This window comes from Prinia subflava, unplaced genomic scaffold, assembly GCF_021018805.1.
Source record: "Prinia subflava isolate CZ2003 ecotype Zambia unplaced genomic scaffold, Cam_Psub_1.2 scaffold_59_NEW, whole genome shotgun sequence".
Classification (NCBI taxonomy): Eukaryota; Metazoa; Chordata; class Aves; order Passeriformes; family Cisticolidae; genus Prinia; species Prinia subflava.
Window position 1 is genome coordinate 64012 of NW_026961066.1, and position 19908 is coordinate 83919.

At 39.7% G+C, this 19908-nt stretch overlaps 2 protein-coding genes across 4 annotated transcripts in view; one reads left to right on the forward strand and one right to left on the reverse strand.

Moving 5' to 3' along the window:
* The window catches only part of LOC134565586 (uncharacterized protein C3orf26 homolog), a 174597-nt gene that overhangs the window by 31514 nt on the left and 123175 nt on the right, over positions 1-19908 (forward strand). The window lies entirely within an intron of this gene.
* The window catches only part of LOC134565587 (filamin A-interacting protein 1-like), a 118696-nt gene that overhangs the window by 5954 nt on the left and 92834 nt on the right, over positions 1-19908 (reverse strand). For both annotated transcript variants that reach the window (XM_063425211.1, XM_063425212.1), the window contains exons 4-5: positions 3786-4072; positions 1433-1606 (exon numbers count right to left, since the gene is read on the reverse strand). In XM_063425211.1, coding sequence (XP_063281281.1) covers positions 1433-1606; positions 3786-4055 — 444 coding nt within the window. In that variant the 5' untranslated portion in view covers positions 4056-4072. The remainder of the gene's footprint in view (positions 1-1432; positions 1607-3785; positions 4073-19908) is intronic.

The window sequence follows — 19908 nt, forward strand, 5'->3', positions numbered from 1 at the left end:
TTTTGGGAAGATTCTCTGTGTTCAGAGCTACCAGACAAAACTCCCAAGGGTGAGATGCACATGCAGAAACAAAGGTATATTGTCCTAGTAGCAAAAGGGGGAATTTAAATGGTCTGTTCATGGACTTTGTGGCTGGTTCCACCTCTCCTTTGGTCTTTATATGTGTTTTAAAAATACAAAAAAAAGGAAAAAAAAAAACCAAACCAACAACAAGGATCTCTGGCATAATTCAGGGGGATTTTGAAACTGAAATTGTGGAATGCCTGCCTATTATAGCATCCTTTGGTTACCCAAGACCAAGAAGTGGCAGTGGTCCTTCCACTCTTTCAGTTGCTCTCAGGATGTTTACCTTTGCCTTTTGAAATTGCCAAATCCAGCGGTGCTAGAAATGATTTCTCTGCCATTAAGTGTAAGAAGGAAAGAGTGTGTATAAACTTATGTAAAGTAACAGACTGAGCTTATGTTTTCAAACTGTTTTGGACTTCTCCTCAAATCATTTCCATTTGTGCTCAAAGTTTCTGTGACATAATACCACAATGTTCTAAAATAAATTAAGCTTCACAGATGAACTTTATCTGTTTCGGATTATATCCAGAGATTTTAACCTTTGAGCTTCTGAAATGAGAGTTGACCTTTTGCCTGATATAATTTGGTCTGGAATGATATCTGTGTCCTTAAGTACATTTCTGTTCAAAAAACTTGGAAACCACTTGGTGGGAGAATTTTTTCATAATTTCTGCTTTTATTTTGTGATGTTTATCTATACTGAGCAGTATGTTAAAAATATTTATCTGAATTTGAGACAAGTACCTGGGATAAAAAAACCACAGTCTGATGTGAAGGTGTTTTAATAACCAGTGATTTGCATTGCAGGGCAGAAATGAATCAGGTAACATTGTTCAGAATGTATGGCAGCTGCTGCTGCAGTGTAATTAACTAAAGGTTACTTAGGTACAACGTGAGAATATTAGATTTCTGCCTGGATGAAGTTTCTAAAGCCAGCTCATTATAGTAACTCTGCAGATGAAGCAGGTATCCCCAGGGCTGCTTCCAGTTAATGGGAGCAGGGCTATGCAGAGGTGCCCAGCCATGTCACTGCTGCTGGATGGGCCTCCATGAGACAAGGGGGGCCTGGCCAGGCTCCTGCCTCTGTGGGCTGGGAATGTGGGTAACAGAAAGGGAAGAAGAAAAAGAAGATGGTTTGAATTAGACAAAGTCATGTCTGTGGGTCTGTAAAGCCCCCAGTCTCCAGTGCAAGTGAGGATCATGAGATTCAGGTCCCAGCTGGACCCTGGACTTCGTTCTGCTCACACTTACACTCATGTTCCATTCCAGATTTAGAGCTCATTTGCCTCCTTCCGTGGCCATGGGTGAGAGATTTTCTGTTGAATTTGGTGGGAACTATGGTTAAATATCAATGACTCGTTCTTACCTCTCCCATAGGCTTTTCATAGATATCTTCTTGCCATTGCTCAGCCTTTGTTTGAATAGCATCTCGCTGGAGTGCCTCTAACACCTTCTTGGGAGTAACAAAGCCGTATTGTGCTTCGAGCAAAGCCAAGTCAATTTTTTCAGCCTTAAGTACTCCTATAACTTCATCTTGAGCCTGCAGAAACACAAAGTAAGGCTTTATCATGTTAAACTCTTATATGTGTATTTACAGGTTAACTCTCTGCTTTTGATTTTAAGAAAACTGAAAAACTTCTAAAATAACACTGTGTATATAAAGTGCTTCAAAACAGTAATGTGAAGACAGCTAAAAAGCATGAGGGAGGTATTGGTCTTTGTATTTTATTAGTTCAACATAACCTCCAAGATCTTCAGACCCTTCATCAAAGCTTAAGTCCTTCTTTAATGATTTGATCATTTTGCTCTTTCTGGACCAATGTGTAGCATTCACAAGACAAAGTTGCAGGGCAAAGTTTGGCTTGAGGCATTAGAAACTGACTTGTTAGTGCAGGATGGTGGGATGTTTCTTGAAGCCTGAAAGTGTTGTACATTCTGTATGTGTTGGGTGCAGATGACTTCTGTAGTTTAAACCCACTACAGATGTGGCCCTCTCAGTTTTTCCCCCACTCCACATCCTCTGGTGGTGAAGGTTGCCCCCGCCTCCATTGCAGTGATACAAACTACATGAACTGTCTCAAACATCCATTGTCTGCAATTACCTCTGCTGAAAACAGCTACGTGCTGCTAATCCTAGAAGGGTAGAATAGGAAGGAAGGAAATCAGAGAGAAGGATATAACAGGGAAGGGTAACACTTTTAGTCTGACTTCTTTTGGCTAGAAGACTTCTGTATCCACATTTATGGCTGTTTAAACAAATGTTAAAATATGAAATAGTCTATTTCCAATCCTTAGCATTGATGAAAAAAATAGAAGAGTGATCTTTGTACACCTTGAATGTTCTGGAATTTGGAAAGGAATGACATCTAAATTAGAAGCTTAGTTGTGGTTGGATTGGAAGCAGATCTTCAGTGATTTGACTTGGCATTACAGGAGGTGGAAGATAAGGGATAAAAGATGTCATATTTTTCATTCATAATGCTGCTTCCTTTTCAATTTCAGACATGATTTAAAATGTTCATGTCAGGCTCATTGTTTTCCAGTTTCTCATTTCCCTATTCTGGCTTTAAACCTTAATAATTGAAGTGCATGCGTGTATGCGTTGTCTGTATTTATATATTTATATTTATATATTTATATGATGCACATGTAGTGAAGAGTGTGTGTATAATATAAATAAATATATAAAGCTGTGTGACATCTGAATTTTAACCTAAATTAAGAAAGGCCAAGTGGGCAGGAGAGAAATGTTTTGCAAACATTGAAATTGTTCTGTTTGCATAATGAAACAATCTGTAGAAGTTTGCCTTGGACCCACCCTCAAAGACTGGTGCAGCTATTAAATATTCATATATGTGTATGTTCTGTTAAGCATGTCTGTATTGGTATATAAACATACACATGTATGTTAAGAATAGAGCTACCCAGGTACTGTCTAGGTAATAAACTCTGACACCATGTGCTGCACCCATTTAGGGCACTTTGGCCAGTTTCCTTTCTTATCTGCCTGTGAGTAGTTTTAAAGTCACTGCTTCTGTGCAATAAGCCTGCCACAGAAATATTTTCCCTGTTCACTGGAAATCTGGTTCCCACTTCCTGAAATTATGTTTGACCAGGTTAGGCATCATTTACCACTTGACAGACAGTTCCTTTTCTAGGTAGAGAAATGCTCACTCTTAAAATCCAGTAACTTGTGGGCTAAGTGGCATGTAACACTTCTGCTTTGTATTATGGGAAATAAAATGGCTATTTTGATTTTTCTAGCAAAAAGTGTTAGAATACTGTCAAATTAGTTACTTATTGTAAAGTGGCATATGCTGCTTCGTAGGGAGTAAAGCTCACGACTTCCTAGGAGTGGGAGGATAAGACATAATTAAGTAAAATATCTTAAAGGTCTGTAATATGTTCTCCATATCAGCTGTACAATGACAAATACTTTGTATTCAAGATACTTAGAATGGGGCAGCAAACTAGAAAATTTTGTGAGTTTGTCTGCTTTGAGAGTTACTTGTGGTATAAAAGTGATGTTTCCTGTATGATAGCTACAATAGCTATAATTTTGGGGTGTTTTTTATGCTACAGTTCATGTTTGTCCTGTATCAGACTGGATAAGGTGTTTCCTTAACATAAAAGCAACATGTGTTTGTGGTGGAGGGGGGAATGGGGGTGGAGGGTGGAGTGTCTTTTAATTTGGAATATAAAGTAGGACAATACATTACCTGTAATTCACCCTCGAGGACACTGAGAAGAAATAGCAGGTCATCACGAGAAAGATCCTCCCTTTTCTTGACAGAACTTTTTTGTTTTTTCTCTGCCTTTGGACTTCTCAGGATGGTGCTGGCTTGGGCTGCATCGTCCTTCTCTTTCTGCTGTGTTTGTGCATTTCCTTTCCCACTGTAACCAGCCCCTTCTTTGCTGTGGTCTTTCGCCCTTGGCTGGCTCAGCTTTGGTCTGGTTGGGCTTTCGGTGCTGTTACTTCTGGAATGCATGGTTTATATCTCTGAAGCTGAAGGAAATTGGGGAGAAAAGTAATTGTTTTAGCTATCAGAGACTATAAAACTATTCCTATAATTACTGGTGGGTGTTATTCCCTTCAGGATGGTAATTGTCCTGTCTGCACAAGGCTGTTTGTCATTTGACCAAAGCTGTCAACCTTGTGCAAGCCAGCAGGACTGGGCTGTGATCCTTACTGCATGCCTGTAGTGGAGTGGTCTTTGCTGGTCTTAGGCTTTGTAACAATTCCCTCCTTGATACTTGTCAGGCATCATCTCTAGCAGCAGCACGGGGTGTATCACTGCAAACCACGTCTCCTATTTTGTGACAAGGCCTGGCTCACCTTTCAGGTAGATACTTATGATGATGAGGCAGATTTAGGTTCAGAAGCTTTTCACTGGGAAGATCTTTCTGTTCCACTTTAATAGTGTCCCAGCCTGTACTGTGTTCTGTTTTCCTTTGTCTTTCCAAGAGAGAGCACAAAAGCTCCACTGCTACGAGCTATGGCTGCTGCATTATCCACGTTTGGCAAAATGCAGGGACAAATAAACATCCAGACTGCAAGAGGGGAGCAGCACTGTAAATGCTCCCTCCCCAACACCACCAAAACCAAACTACCTGGCAGATCATGACTTGTCCACTCTTAAAACCGTGCAGTATAAAACCTTCCTACTTCTTTAGTGCTTGAGTCCAGCACTCTAGAGGTGTTAGTACCTGGTAAAAGTGAGACTTATCCTAACTAGGCCCCTTTGAAGTGCACTGTTAAGGGAACATGCCCTAATGCTTTGCAGATAAATGACTAACACTGTGCAAATATTGATTACTCTCAGGAACTCGTGTTTTGGTTATCACCACTCAGATTAAGGAATGAATAGATTATAGTCCACCTCTGCTGGAAAATTATGGTCATGGATACCATCTAGCAAACAATAGCCTGAACATGTGATTCAAAAGTGAAATTCAACATGTTCCAAATACAAATAAGGCACACTTTTTCTTATTAAACTGCCAAGCTAATTGCTGAAAAGTCCAGAAAATCATTATGGTCTATGATAGGCACTAGATCATTTCTTGGCTGCTTTTTTGCCTCAGTTCTGTGGCTGATAAAATTCTTTTAGAGCCTCCTCCCCTTCTCCCTTCCCCCAGATTCCAACTCTAAATCCTAAACTCTGTGACTGCACTCCTTAACTGTGGTAACTTTCCACTGAATGGAAAGTTTGTTGTTTTTCTGCAAGAACAGAGGAGGCGGAAGTAGCATTTGGTTTATAATGGATGACGACTGAGAGTGGGGTGAATTGATCAAAAACATTACAAAAAAAGAAAGTGACATTTTCTATAATGTTGAAGTCTCTTCTAGTCTGATTTGAAGCACTCATTAATAAGAAAAACTTGTTTCTCTGGGTCTCAGGAAACTGTGGCATGTCAGATTTGCATGGCAGTGTGCACTGGAAAGTTTTGTGAGCTATCAACAATGTCAGGTTAGGATGGGAGCTTACAGTGCATGTAGGAAACCAGGATTTGTTCATAGCGGGCTGCAGCGATGTTAGCTGGTGATGGTTAGTTTTAGTTGGTGTTCATCCTGGCCTTGCAGTGAAATGCAGATTCTCTTTACCCACTGTGATGTGTTTATTAGGATACTCACCTTTTGCCCCTTTGCTTACAGATTATCATTACTTGGGAAGAAGGCTGTTGGTTTCCTTTGAGTGTAGGATGCTGGATGCCTGCTTGGCTTTTGTGTGCAGTTAAAGGTTTCTGCTTTTAAGTTCAAATGCAGGAGCTGTGAGCTAAATCAGGTAACCTGAATGTACTCTGAGCTTGTCTGTGGGCTTTGACACCACAAGCACAGGACACCATGAAATGTATAAATAGTCCAAGAAATCCCCTTCATGCATGCAAGTTGCAGCAGTGGTGTAAACTGGACTTCAAGCTGCTACCAAACTTGTTGACAACAAATGTCAATATGACATTTCTTTTGAAAGGAAAGGGAAACCAGTGTATGAGGAAGAGCTTCATACCCTTTCAAGCTTTTGGAACTGAGTGCACCTGGAAATCCTGAACTTGGAAAAACAATCCAAGAGGGACATCCTCCCCTGCACTGTGTGTATGCTGTTGGCTCTAAGGCCACATGCCACCCAGTTTTCAGAGCTGCAGGGAGTTAACTGTGACTCCCTTTTAGGTTTGTCATGCCTACTTCCTAATCAGGCAGATCAGTCCTTATTGCACTGGCAAAAGGCACTTGGTCCTTGGGAAAGCCAGCTGACTGGCCAGACAGGCTGTGCTCCTATGGACAATGACATCTTTTCAGTCTCCCAGGATGGAGTATCTCCTTTTCTTGTTGAGAGTTCTTATGTACACTTTACCTGCATTCTGTTTTGACACCACTATTGAATCTGCTAATGCAAATATTTATCAAATTAGGCGATTAATGTGAATTATTAGATGTTGAAGTGAAATGAAGGTATACTTCAAGCACTTTTTAAATGGTACTTGAATGTAGCTGATGAGAGGCACAAGCTCTGGTATTAGAAGCCTGCTTTATTAACCTATTCTTTCTCAGTTGATTTATTCAAACCTTCTTACTACCTGTACACTGATAAGCATTATTATTTATAGTGTTGTCTGCCTACAGCAGGCTGTTAGTGCTAAAGTGGTTGTCAGAGGAGGCAGGTATGAGTAACAGGGCAATTTCAAACTCCAAATGCACAGTGTAACTGCTGGGGTAGCAAGCAAAGTGAGACCTCAGAAATGGACAAAAGCAAACATCCCATCCACCTACTCTGCAATTCCTCACTTCAGATTGTCAGACTTCCTAGCTGTGCTAGCACCTATGGGACTCACCTTCAAAACACACCTGACATTTTGGACAGAACATCAGCTACTCATGCCCTTGCACTGTGGCACAAAACAGAAAAAACACCCCTTCTATTCCAGAGGATGCTGGGTTTCTGCAATTATTAGACCTTGGAATGACCGTAATGAGCCATTTAGAACAAAGGTAGCATCATTCAAAATTTTTTGTGAGTGTGTCTTGGTACATTGGATTGTTTTCTGATTTGAGCAATTCTTTCCATGTTCTTGAAGAGCAACATTTTATTTTGTTGGCTTTTTTTTCCACAAGGTAAAAATGTTAATAGACTCACAAAGTTTATGGGTATCATAAATGTTGTTCGTAGCACCCAAAACAGTGAGCCCAGGTTCTCAAGATTAGACTAATGAGTGTAAAATTTGCCTTTTTGCATGTCTGTCTCAACCAACACTTACATTCTATAATGATGTGTACAAGAAAGCTGTCTTGCAAAAAAAGAGGTAGGAAAAAAGTGTTTCTTCTTGTAACAGAGTTTGTCACTCATAGAGGCTCTGTGATTTATTCTGGAGCGCCGACTCTTGAGTCTTGTGGTAAACTTTTGTATGGAATTGAAGCTCTTTTTCTCTGTACCACCAGCAAGGATGACAATATAAGATGCCTCAGAAAACAGTAAACAGCAATTGCTAAAAATGAATTGTGTCTGTGCCTTGCACTTGTGATCTTTCATCTGTTTTGGCTCAATTATTAAACAGCAGGGATTGTAGCTATGTAAACTGAAGAAGCGAGGATATTTGCCAGCATTCTCATGTGATGCATTATGAACCATTGTTTGCATCAAAATGAAAAGAAGATTGAAAGGGAGCATCCAGATCACCCAGAAGTCACATCTCATACCACTATGCTCTGGGTACTTAACAGAGATTAGTTTTCCATAATTGTGCTAATGGAGTAGCACAGGACTTGTGTTCTGCACTGTTGTGCTTTCCTTCATGTTATGAGATGCCTGTTTTACAGAAGATTTTTGCACTGGTATTTTGCTTGAAGTGACAGTGTCATGGTTCCCAAGCTCATCAGATTTGTGCAATTTGGTAGGCTGGGTCCAGATTCCAAGAGGAATCAGATTGGGTTACACTGAAACATTCTGGTAAATCAAAGAATTGCGAGTTAGAGACTCAGCAAAGTTTGCATCTAGTCTTAGTGTTCGTGTTCTTGTTCTTTTTACAATTTTTTTTCTGTTCTGTTTTTTGAAGATCTTGCTCATCTCTGAACTGAATGCTGTCCATCTGCATATAATGGAGGTATTTTATTTTCTTGGTGATGACCAAGCAATCTGAAGTGTCAAAATATACTTTCCTTAAGAGCCAGGTGAATAAAGGACCAAATGTTTTTATGTTGTTAACTTGGTCTCCCACCCTCTCAATCATATTCTGAAGGAGATTAAACTGCATTTGTCTCTTTGGCAGCAGTGAATTAGCAGGTGGTTCCGAAATCCCTGCACTTTTGTGGGAAAGACTGAAATATCCTTCAGAGATGGCTTCATCTTAGAGTTTTAAGAGATATTTTGGCATTTATTTTCACCTTTAGTGTTTTCCTTTTTAGTCAGTGATTGATTTATGAGCTAACAAAATCCCTCACAGGATTACATATTCCATTAATCCCAGGGTAAGGACCCTGAATTGTTAAGAACTTGCTGCTTCTTCCAGAAATCTGTGACTAAGCAGGGAATTATCTCACTCTGGTTTTTAGCATCTCTTAAAGGGCAGTGCTTCTGATTTGCTGAAATGGATAGGACTCCTACCAACAGACTGACTTTTAAAAGGAATTGAGATCAGATTGCTTGGCATACCAATGTAATGGGAGAGTGTCATGATGTCTTTTGGAAAGAGGTCTGCAATGCCCTGCCCATCACTGTAAGTGTGGATTGGGGAAAGAAGAAAAGGGGTCCCACGAAGGTTTGTCTTGTTCTTCTTTTGCAGTCCTGGTGTGGCCTTTAGACCAGCAAATGCACCTACTGAACTGGGGTAGAACAAGAAAAAGTCTTTTTAATAATTAGAATCCCAGCACATGGCCATTTCACAACATCACTAAGCCTTTCCTTGAATTGGTGCCTTCTGACAGAATGTGCTTAGGACTCTTATTCTTCCCCTAAGTGGAAATACATTGCTTTGTGGTAGATTTGCCCCACTTCCAAAGAAAACAGCCCTCTCTTTTGGGTAGACTGTGTTAGTGTTTTCCTGAAAACCGTTTGAAGTGGCTTCTATCCAGAGGGACACTCTGTTCAGAGGGATGATCTCTGCCATGACCAGCTATCTCATTTGGCTGTGCTCTCATTCTCAGTAGACTTTGTGCTGGTTTGGTGCACAAAAGGATGGTCATTTAGTGAAAAGACACTTCTTTAACAGGTTCTTCACTCAGGGAATCTGGGATAAGTAAGGGTTTCCATCCTGCCACAGAAATGGCAAGATAAGTCATTTTTCTAGGAAGACTGGTGCAGGAGTGCTTACCTGTGTATCCTGGTGAATCTGTTGGCATGCACAGTTGCAGGAAGTCAAGCAGCAGGAAAAAAATAAATTATCAGCCTGTTTCCCCACTCACAGGATCTTGTCAAATTTTGGTCTTTGAAGGCCTTGGGGATCCTGCAAGAACAGCAGTAACTCATATGGGAAGAAAGTCTGGATTCAGCCAAGGATGTGAACGCTCCCAGACAGAAAATGTGCATGGGTGAGAACTGGACATCATTTCTGTGCTGGTTGTGGTTTATGTTCATCTGACCACAAGCCAGATTCCTCATCCCTTGGCTGCAGGGAGCCTCTTCTGAGACACTAAGATCCCTTTTGAACCATGTTAGAGTTGTCATGGTACTCTGCCTGGAGTGAAGGTACTGTGAAATTTCCACCATCTGTTGCCTCCTCCTCCTCCCCCTTCCAATCCTGTAGTGTTTTGCAGGATATGTTGTAAGTGTGGTAGCTAAGATCTTCCCAGGTCCATTCTGCATATGTGCAGGCTTACAGTCATCTTTAGAAGGCTGAGGCTGTGTGGGAGGTCTTGACCAGGTTCTTTTGAAGAATATATCTGTATCATTTGTCCGTCGTTTCGTTACTGGTGTGTAAATTTGTGATCCAGTCTTCATTCTTTTGATGTCTCAAACTACAGATCTATAGATACAGATAAACACACACACATCTTCCCCCATCCCCCAGTGGATTTTGTGCCAGGCCAAAAGTAGAGAAAAGAACCTGTGCCATGTGATTAGTTCTTGCTTTTGTGACCTTGAGCTCAAGTTAAGCCTGTTCTGTAGATTAACTGATCTCAGCCCATCTCCTACTAAGCCTTAGGTGGTGTTTGCCCACATATTTGGCAGTTTAAAGCATACACATTCACAGTGCACAGCATAAAAGGATAAGATGCTCACCTTGAACGAATTTGAAATTTTCACATTAGGAATATATGGTTAGGAATATATACTGCCATTCAGAAATGTCAAATTTTGTTTTAAATAAGATTCTTCAGATGGTTGAGTAATAGACCTCTTTGTGATGATCCATGAGAAAACGAAGAGTTTGAGCTCCTTGATTCATCTCATAACATTTCTTTGGCAAAACTCGGTATCTCTTTTGAAATTGGAGGCCTGGATTCCACAAAGCTTCCAGCTCAGAAATCAGTACTTTTGAGACATGGACTGATATTTTTTCCTTCTCTCTGGTAATAATTTGAAACTTCTGCTAAACCCTTCTTTCCTCTCCTCCACAGGAATTCAGCTCTCCTAGTTTGTGGTCCAGCATTTTGCCCAGTTGATGGTAGTCTTGTAAGATGACAGTATATTTATCACATTATTTATCATGTATATTTATCACGTTCTATTTATCACATATATTTATCACTGTACAAGTGTACAGCTCCTGTAGCCAGTAGGTGAGACACAGTGGACATGCTTGAGGTGATTTGTCCTCTCAGTGAGGTGCAATGAGGCCACAGTGTGAAGCCAAGGGTTTCATTGCTGTGGGAGGAGGACCCTGACATTGCAGGTGCACTGTGGCTTCAATGTGCTGCTGCAGGGTGACAACACTGGTATAATCTTTGGAGGAATCAAAAGTAAAATATCTAGAATGTATTTAGCTTTCTACTGATGAGAATAGAGCATTGAGGGGAGTTTTACACATTTTGATGATTTGCCTCTGAGATTAATAGGGTTTGGGGTTTTTTTTAATGTATAGTCCCTTGGGTTTAGGTTTGTTTTATCTTTCTTTTTAAAGTAAAATGTTTCATACTTATTTTGTAATTAGACACTAATACTGGATCATTTATAAGGATTAGTACAAGAGAGATTTTTGGTGAAAAATGTGAAGAAATATCACTATAACATCAGGTAAATCTAAGTGTAGAAAAGGTAAACTCTGCCATTCAATTTGCTTCTCTTGATAAACAAAAAAAATGTGAATCTTGCACTAACTGTAGGACAGATTTTTATTAGTAAAGAGAAATAAAACTCAGCTGCTCCAATTTCAATTATATAAATTTACTTTCCAAGTATAGAATTTCCTCTTTTTATGAGCATAAGAAATAGTTATCATTATTTGATACAGTGTTTGTAGTTTAATATTTATTTATACTTCATTTAATATTGAATTTAATATTTAATTCTGCTATAAACATGATTCAATATTTATTATTCAGCTGCTGTAATTTTTACTCCAATGTATAATTGCTGTGTAATTACAGCACTATCTGAAGCAAAACCATGCAATAGTGCTACATGAAAGAAAAATGTTCCTGTCTTAGAAACTATGTGTCTAAAGTCATCCTTTTTCCTGAATATCTTGGAAACTACCTGGATTGTAGACATTTATGTAGCTGGATAATTCAGTGTTTCAGTTGATAATTTCAGCTTTTCCTCACTGTGGCTATCTCTGAACTCTCTGAAGGCATCATTTTCCCTGATACTTGTAGAGATGTCAGTACCTTTTCCCCTCTCTCTGCCCTGTTTGGAACTGGCTTTGATTCAAGCTAGGACCCCTGGTTAGAAACTGGACAAAAAGTGCAGCCTCCTTGCTGCAGAGAAGCAAGCTCAGGCTGTCCTTAGGACGAACACACTGGGAACTTTGGTTGGCCCTTCCCAGATTCATCTGTCCTGGAGACATTCGTGAAACTGAGGGGTAGGATATTCACACTTGTGAAGCAAACAGGTTTTTGCATGTGTGACGTGTTACTGTAGATCCCACGAGCAATAGCTCAAGTGAGGTATTTTAGGATGCAAGAAGGGATCTCCATCTGTTTGGCTTCAGTCTTGTTATTTTACAGAAGAAAAAAAACCCAACCCAAAATTTTCTAAGTTTTGGATTTCAGGATAGGCCAGAATTTTCTGTGTGGAAAGTCATACACCTGTCAACTGAAGGGTGAAGGAGTTTTGTTTTGTTTTGAGGTGGTTTGTTTGAGGGTGTTTTTTTACTAAATTAATGAAGGTTTTTCCTGGCTTTTATGTTTTACAGGTTATCAATCTGATCTAGTTCATACATTCATGTCTCATTTCTCACTCTTGCACGTGAGATCCATGTGCCTCCCAGGTCAAAACTTTGCTTCTGGCTTTTGCTTTCCCTCTCTCTACTGAAACTTAGTAAATAAATTCACAGGTTCATGGTGTGAACCTATGCAAAGGTATTGTCTCAGCAATGGCATTGGTTTTCTGTAAGTACATGTTTTGGCAGAATTTAAAAAGCAGGGAAAGTTTCTTACTGCTCAAATCTCCCCTAGATGTTCCATGTGCTTGCTTAGGCATGGATGGGCCCTTTCCTCCCTGGGTTCAACATGATTTTGGTAAATGGGAACCTACAAAAGCCACTATTTTTGTCTTCTTGACAATATAGGTTAGATAATTGCCCATACTTCATTTGCTGTCCTTGGCAGACTTGATGCAGCCAAAATTACCATCATTGTGTGGTACTTCTATAAATATTTCAAGGTGAGTTTTATGATAGCAGATTTAAGAAAAACTAAAAATCCCATTTTTAAAGTATTCTCTCTCACTTCCCAAAACATCCTATCACTGCCAGAAAGGGAATATTTAATATTTTTTTAAATCATCTAAGCAGGATTTAACCACTATAAATTGAATATTTTTCTTTCCATGTTTTTAGCAGTGTAACAGATCTCTTCATTTTAGAAATATTTCTCAAAATAATTAGGATGCAAAATGTGAATATAACTAAGAGAAACTTGTAAGAATAAAAGGCAAAGGAAGTTTACTCAGTCCAGTGCCATTTTTACACCTCTGACTTCTCCCTGAGCTGGTTAACTTTTCCTACACGTACACAGTTGCACATACCAGCACTATTTCAGTGTTTACTCTAATAAGGTTCTGCCTTTCTGACAAAAGGTAAATTTTCTCTGCCAAAGTGCTTGTGATAGTCATTTTCTGTGCCCTTCAACACGCTGGTAATGTGGTACAGGGTCACTTTGAAAAGCAGCCTGTAATCACAGTTCTTCAAAAAGAATCTACCTGAAGAAATACCACATCACAGTGTCATTAGCTACAACAGCTGTGGGCAAAAGAAAAGGAAGAAACCAGTGATAATTCTTGTATTTCAGTGTGCAGGTGTGTGTCTTTATACACATATGACATTTGAAATAATGTATTTGTGTACCAAGTGTGTATCTGTGTAGTGCTCTTGTGCTTGGTGCTCACAGCAAATACAAAATGAGTAGCCTTAATAAGATACTTTTGTCAAAAGCACAGTAGAAATCCACAAAGTTTTGAAGTATCTTTTGTTTTCAATGAAAATGTATGGTTAGTAAGCAGGGATTATCTATGATATGTTATCTAGTGTAAATTAATTTGTTACCCCACACTAATTGGTCTGGGTATCTGAGACCGAAACTTCTTAACCCTTGCAGCCATCTCCATTTCCAGTTTACTCATGGGGGTTTTTTGTCTGCTTGGTGTTTGTATGGAGTGCTCTACATCCCTGAGTTGTGAAATGAGGAGCAGAGGCTACAGTGAGAACTACAGAATAAAAATGTGCACTTTCAAAGTGCATATATGTTAATTTTCTTCAAGGGTATTTTTGACAAGTGTAGATGTGTTGAGACATTTGTGTGGGAGTGTTCACCTCAGTGTTTCTTTTCTCCACACATGAAGATAAACCACAGACTTTTTAAATATCCTGAGAAAAATTTCTTCAAAGACAGATCAAAGGTCTTTACTAACATCTGAGGAAGCTGCCTCTCTTGTGAACTCATGTCTATGGAGAGCTGGTTAAGACAATCAAGATCATTATTCCATTGATTTGATCATTTGCAGCCTACTCTGAGAGGAGATGCCTTGTTTGGAGAAGGAGGAGGTGGGGGAATCCACAGATGCTCCTAATTTTACCAAGAAAGTCATGAATAAAATAACTTTTTAAAACCAGCTCTTGGTTTTCCCCAGAGTATGCTCCGTGGGTTGCTCTGCTTCAAACAATTGTCTTAAACAGTGCATGTACAAGAGTTTTGTGTGAGAATGAGTCAATTGACATTTTGTAATTTTGTCAATTTTATCTGCTTTCGTTGCATTCAGTAAAATGTCCAGGTATAACTTTCACATCACAGAAATTTTACATCTTTGTTTGCTTATTTCTTTGGTTTTGGTAATTTTTTGTTTGTTTGGTTTGGGCTTTGGTTTTTTCCATCATTGTTTTGGTTTGATTTGTCCAGAAATCTCTTTCTATCTCCTTTTGCATCAAAACAACACAGAACACATATGAGCTAAGCTTTGAAAGTTTGTGAACTTCTCCTTAAACTGGAATTCTCCACCTTTAGACAACAGTCAGGAAAATAAATTGATCTTATTCCTTAAGGCCTGTGTTTTCTTTCTTGTCTATTTCTTATGTGTGTTTGCTTTGTGGACTGCATCTTTTATCATTCAGGTCAAATTTTTATAGGCTCTCTAACAGCAGAGAGCTCTTAACTCTCAGAAGCTGTTGAGAACAGTTTCTCTCTTTAAGCATTTTACTGGTTTTGTCATGCTGCCATAAAGCACCCGTGGCTGCTAGGTAGGACTTCAGGCTTGTATCTAGACCTAGGGTTTCCAGGTTGGTGGGTTAAGGGTTTTTTGTTAGTTGTTGGTTTAAGACAAACATTTTTAATACCATCTCCATCAATGACTGTGTTCTACTGCTACCTAGAAATTGGACAGTAATCTTTTGTTGGTTAATCTGATCATCAATGAAATAATTTAATTTTCTTTTTTTGTAGATGTTAGGGTTTTCTTTAAGCTGTGGATGGGATTTTTCTTTTATATCCTAAAGTTTTGATCTTTATTACATTCTGTGATTTGGTACTTCGGAACAATACCAAGGTTTTCTTTGTAGTCTGTAATACAAAACCAGTGTGATATTGTTTTATTTTCTCATTCATGACAATACCTCAGTATGTAACAGCAAGCTAACATCTTTTTGTCTGACTGGGATAATCCTTAGCTGTGCAAAAAACTGGCTCTGGCATTCTACTCTTCCAGCTGCAGCTACAAAACAACGACACCTGCATGGCTGTGGAGGATTCCTCAACTCACATTCCCCATGCTCACATCCTCAATGTTTAATATTCAAGAGGAAAATTTGGATAAATATCTGAAATATTTTTCCTGGTGTTTAATGCAAGTATATCTCTCTCAGAGCTCCAGTACTCTCACTTTTCTGTGCAGATTACACCCTATTGTCTATGGAACACAGAGGGTTTATGTTTGGGGGTTTGGTGAGGGGAAGGGATGAGTGGCAGGAGTTCCCTGCTCACCTCTGAGCCAGGAGTGCTGACTGGCACTGCCCTGGATTCTGCTTATCCAGCTCCACATATGCTGCCACAGGGCTCTTGTGATGCCTGTGGACAAATTGCAGGGTTTTGATAAGAGTGCCCAGGGGACACAAGATACTCCTAAAAAATCTTGAAAACATTAATTCTTCTAAGCTTTGGTAGAAGTGGAAGTAAGTCTTGCGTTGGTCTTTTGAATAAAAATGCTTTTTTGGACAGAAATGTGTATTTCTGCCTTCTTTTTTATTTTGGAATGTTTTTATTTTGTTTTCTCTGTCTTTTTTTAATTCTTTCTTTTTGTTCATATTAACCTCTAGTTCTACCTGTTGATTGTTATGGCAGCTGGATATTTTAAATTATCTACAGCATGTTCACCTCCACACAAATGAGCACAAAGGAAATGTGAGCTTCCTTGTAAATTCTCAAGTCAGCTTTGTAGTTTGTTTTTAGTTTTTAAAGATTTTTTTTCATTAAATTTATTATTGCCTTAAAATAAATAAAAGTAAAATTGCAGTGATGGCTTTTTTTATATTGTTCATATTAATTAGTGACTTTGCCTATATGTGTTCTGCCAGGAAAATGTGAAAAGCAGAGAATTTGAAAAGTAACTGTACACAGTGAAATTAATTTTTGTATGTTTTAACATTACATGTTTTACTAGCCACGACGCTCATTATTATTTATTGTAATGCCTTACAGTATTCCCATAGGAATAGGCCCTTTTCTGGTGATGCAGCTTTGGAAAATGCAATGGAAACACACTGGAAAGCTCAGCTTTCTAATGGGAAGTTTCTTGTAAGCAGTGAAGTTCAAATGCCTCCTCCCAGTAAAAGGAAGTGGGACAGAGGGCAGTGAGCCAGGTAAATGTCCCTCCTCTCTGTCACCAGCTGTGCTTCTTCTGCTTTTTCACTGTGCTGGGAGTTTGGTCTTGAGGCCATCACCTGTGTTTTGGCATAGGGCAGGTAGAGAAAATCCACGTCTTCCTTTCATTGCTGCATAAGGACATCACAGTTTTGCCACATGAGGTTCACACATAAAGGCAAAAGTTACTGATTTGTGGCTGCAGCTGTGACTTCATCCTGGTTGTGATGATCCTGTAGCCGAGTCCTTGGGGAAGGGCAAGGTGTGTGGCATGCAGCACGTACTGCTGTTTGTTCCTCTCTTTGTTTCTCTACTTGCTCAAATAAAATATCTCTGGCTGGCTGCTAGCCCAGTGGCTAGTGAGAGTGGAGGCTAAATGAAAGCATCTGTGAATATTTTGCAAGAGTCTGATATTCAGAGAGGTCTGAAGGAAACACCAAGGTCTGGATGCCTTCTTCCCCATCTCCACCTCTCTAAAGGCCTCTCTGAAAAGCCCACTTGAAACACCTTTTTACCCTTTTGGAAGAATCGTACTTAAAATGAAAGCAGAGTCTTTGTATAGCCCAGCTTAACTGCTTGGCACCAGTTGTCCTGCATTTTGGTGCAGTTTTGTTACCTGTGTGTTGGTGCTGGAGACGTGCAGAAAGCTTTAGCCACCTGCCCCTGATGGCCAGTGACAAACAGGGTGGAACCTGGGGGACACAGTAGGGACCCTTCTGGTGCCTGTGTTCAGCCCTGCAGTTATAATGGGAGCACTGGGGAGGGAACTGCTCCCTGAGCAGCAGTTATCATAAGTGGGGTGATCTGCCAGGAGAGCCCTGTTGAAATTGCTTTTTTGGTCTTGGTGGCAATTCTATGACATTTCTACTGGTGTTTTCCTGGCAGCTGGGGACAAGTCTGCAGTTTTTAGGTGTGTTGAGGAGGGCATGAACAGGTGGCTCCAAATGTTTGCATTTGACATGCAGGTCCTTCCTAACAAAGCAGTGAGTCATATCCTGCAGGCACACATCCTTAGCTTGCTGCTGAGCAAGACTTCACCAAAATTATTTTATCAGAAGCTAATGTTTAGCTCCTGAGAGCACCATGCCTCTTCTGCACATAAATAGTGCTGATTTGTTATACATTAAACCAGCGGGTTAATGCCACTTCTGACAGTGCTGTGCACCTCATCATCTGAACATACAGACATCTCTCCTGTAGCTATAGTACATATACAAATATGGAACAGACACTGCCTGGTCAAACTCCTGACTTGTGAGTTTGTTAGTGAACATTTAGCATGAAAAGAAGAAGATAAATTCCGAAGAGGACACCCCTTCCCCCTTTTGATTGCTGGGTGGTTGTAAAGGAGTCATTTTAAAGCACACAGGTGTGTGTATGTTGTGATCATATGTTCCCATGCATTAATAGTATTTATGTTTTTTCTCAAAGGGGATAATTTCTTAGTGCTGTGTTCAAATCAGTTCTGTTTGAGCGAATAAGTATTTAAAAAGTGTTAACAGTAGAGTGGATTTACCTTGGTTAAGATGATAGACAGCCTTGAATAGCTAGATATTCCTGTATGTGCAAGCAGTTCTATTTGGGGAGCAATCACAGATCCTAATACTTCTTTGACACCAAAATTTAAGTTAAATTTCCAGAGGTAAAATAAAGATAAGGCTTTTAAATGAAAGGCTTGGGAAGCTGTTCTGTATCATTTAGTACCAAACACCCAGAGAACACCAGAGTGCACATGGTGGGATTCTGCAAGCTTGCTTTGTGCTGATAGGCCCAATAAAGTCTGTGGGGCTGCACGTGCAAGATTGGATTACGGGGTTAGGGACTGTATTTTGTGACTCTTAGTGCTCATATAACTCTGAGGACATGTATTTTTCTTTAAGTATAGTCTGGACAGTCTCAAAATGCAGCACTTTAAAGGTCTCTTGTTAACATAAGCATATCTATTAATTAAAGAAACAAATGTAGAAACAGTAAGATATTTAATTTAAGGTTTGGTCATTTTCTTGTCATAAAGCCTAAAAACAGAAAAAAATGAGAAAAAAACCCACCACCACACCCCCCCCGCCCCGAACAAAAAAAAAAACGCAAACCAAACCAAACAAACCCTAAAGAACCAGCACTACCACAAAAACCCCAAACCCTTAACAACCACCAAACATTGAATTTACTGGGGTAAGCAAGGGGAAGGCATATTCATAACCTAAGAAGTAAAACTGACCATCTGGTTTCATTTTTAGGGCTAGAATGGAAGGAAAAAATTCAGAAGAAATTCATATGTGTGATAAATATGGCATTGATTGTGGCTTTTAACATCAGCCTTAATAATGTCAGGAATACTGTTCACCATCATTTTCTGGTTTTGCATGAGCTTAAGACAAATGATGTAGGTTTATCCTTGGAGCATTTACATAATGAGATTGTTTAGTTTATAGTTTCACCTTTGTGCAAATTAGAGCTGCTGAAAAGTACCCATCTCTTCAACATTAGTGATTTGTTTAAAATGTATGTGGTGACATGCAAAGGCTTCAACAGTAAATACTAGTTCTTGTTGTTTTAGGAAATAGAATTAAATTGGAATGAGTTGCTTTCCTATGAGTTAAGTAAAATCCAGTCTTTTTGGGATAAAATGAGAAGTAGCCAGTTGCTAAAGGATCTTCTAGATTTAGTTTTGCTTTATTTGAACATGATATATACAGCTTCTTAATGTCCTGCTAGGTCCTAGGCAGGGTTTCTAAATGCCACTGAAAAAAATTGACAAGAGTGATCATTCAGAAACCTGATCATCTTTACCTTACTGTATCTGCATTACGCCTTTAAAAATGAAGCTGTTGCTAAGGAGATATTGCAGCACTGCATTTCCTTGGGATCTGAACAATGAAGAGGCCTTATAGCAAATTCTTGTTCTTGAGGTGTTCTTCAAATGTCTGTTAAGCCAGTGTTATCCCAGCTGATATCCTTTATGTTCTGTGATCAGCAGAGTTTGTCAGAGATGTGAGGCTTTAAGAATCTAGACCGGATCCAATTGAGTTTAGCAAGCAGAACTTGATCCTAAATGATTACTATTGTTCAGGGCCTGTAAAAATAGTTTGGAGGCTTAGTCACTACTACAGTAATAAATGTGGTGAGCAAGCTTTGAAGAAAATATTAAGACCAGTATCCCATGAAGCTCTACAGGCCACCTGTGCAGGACGTAACCCTGTGGAGAGTGAAGGCTGCCTTCCCGAAGGGCCTGTACGATCCTTGTAAGGCCCAGCTTTGTGGAATTTGCACCTGCATGGTTAGCCATGGACCCTGGGCACATGCTGCCCGGCCTGGCAGGTCCTGCAAAGGCAGCACGGGGCTGCTGTGCAGCTGCTGGAGCAGCAGAGTTTGCCAGCGTTCCTGCGTGTCCCCGCTGTGCTCCC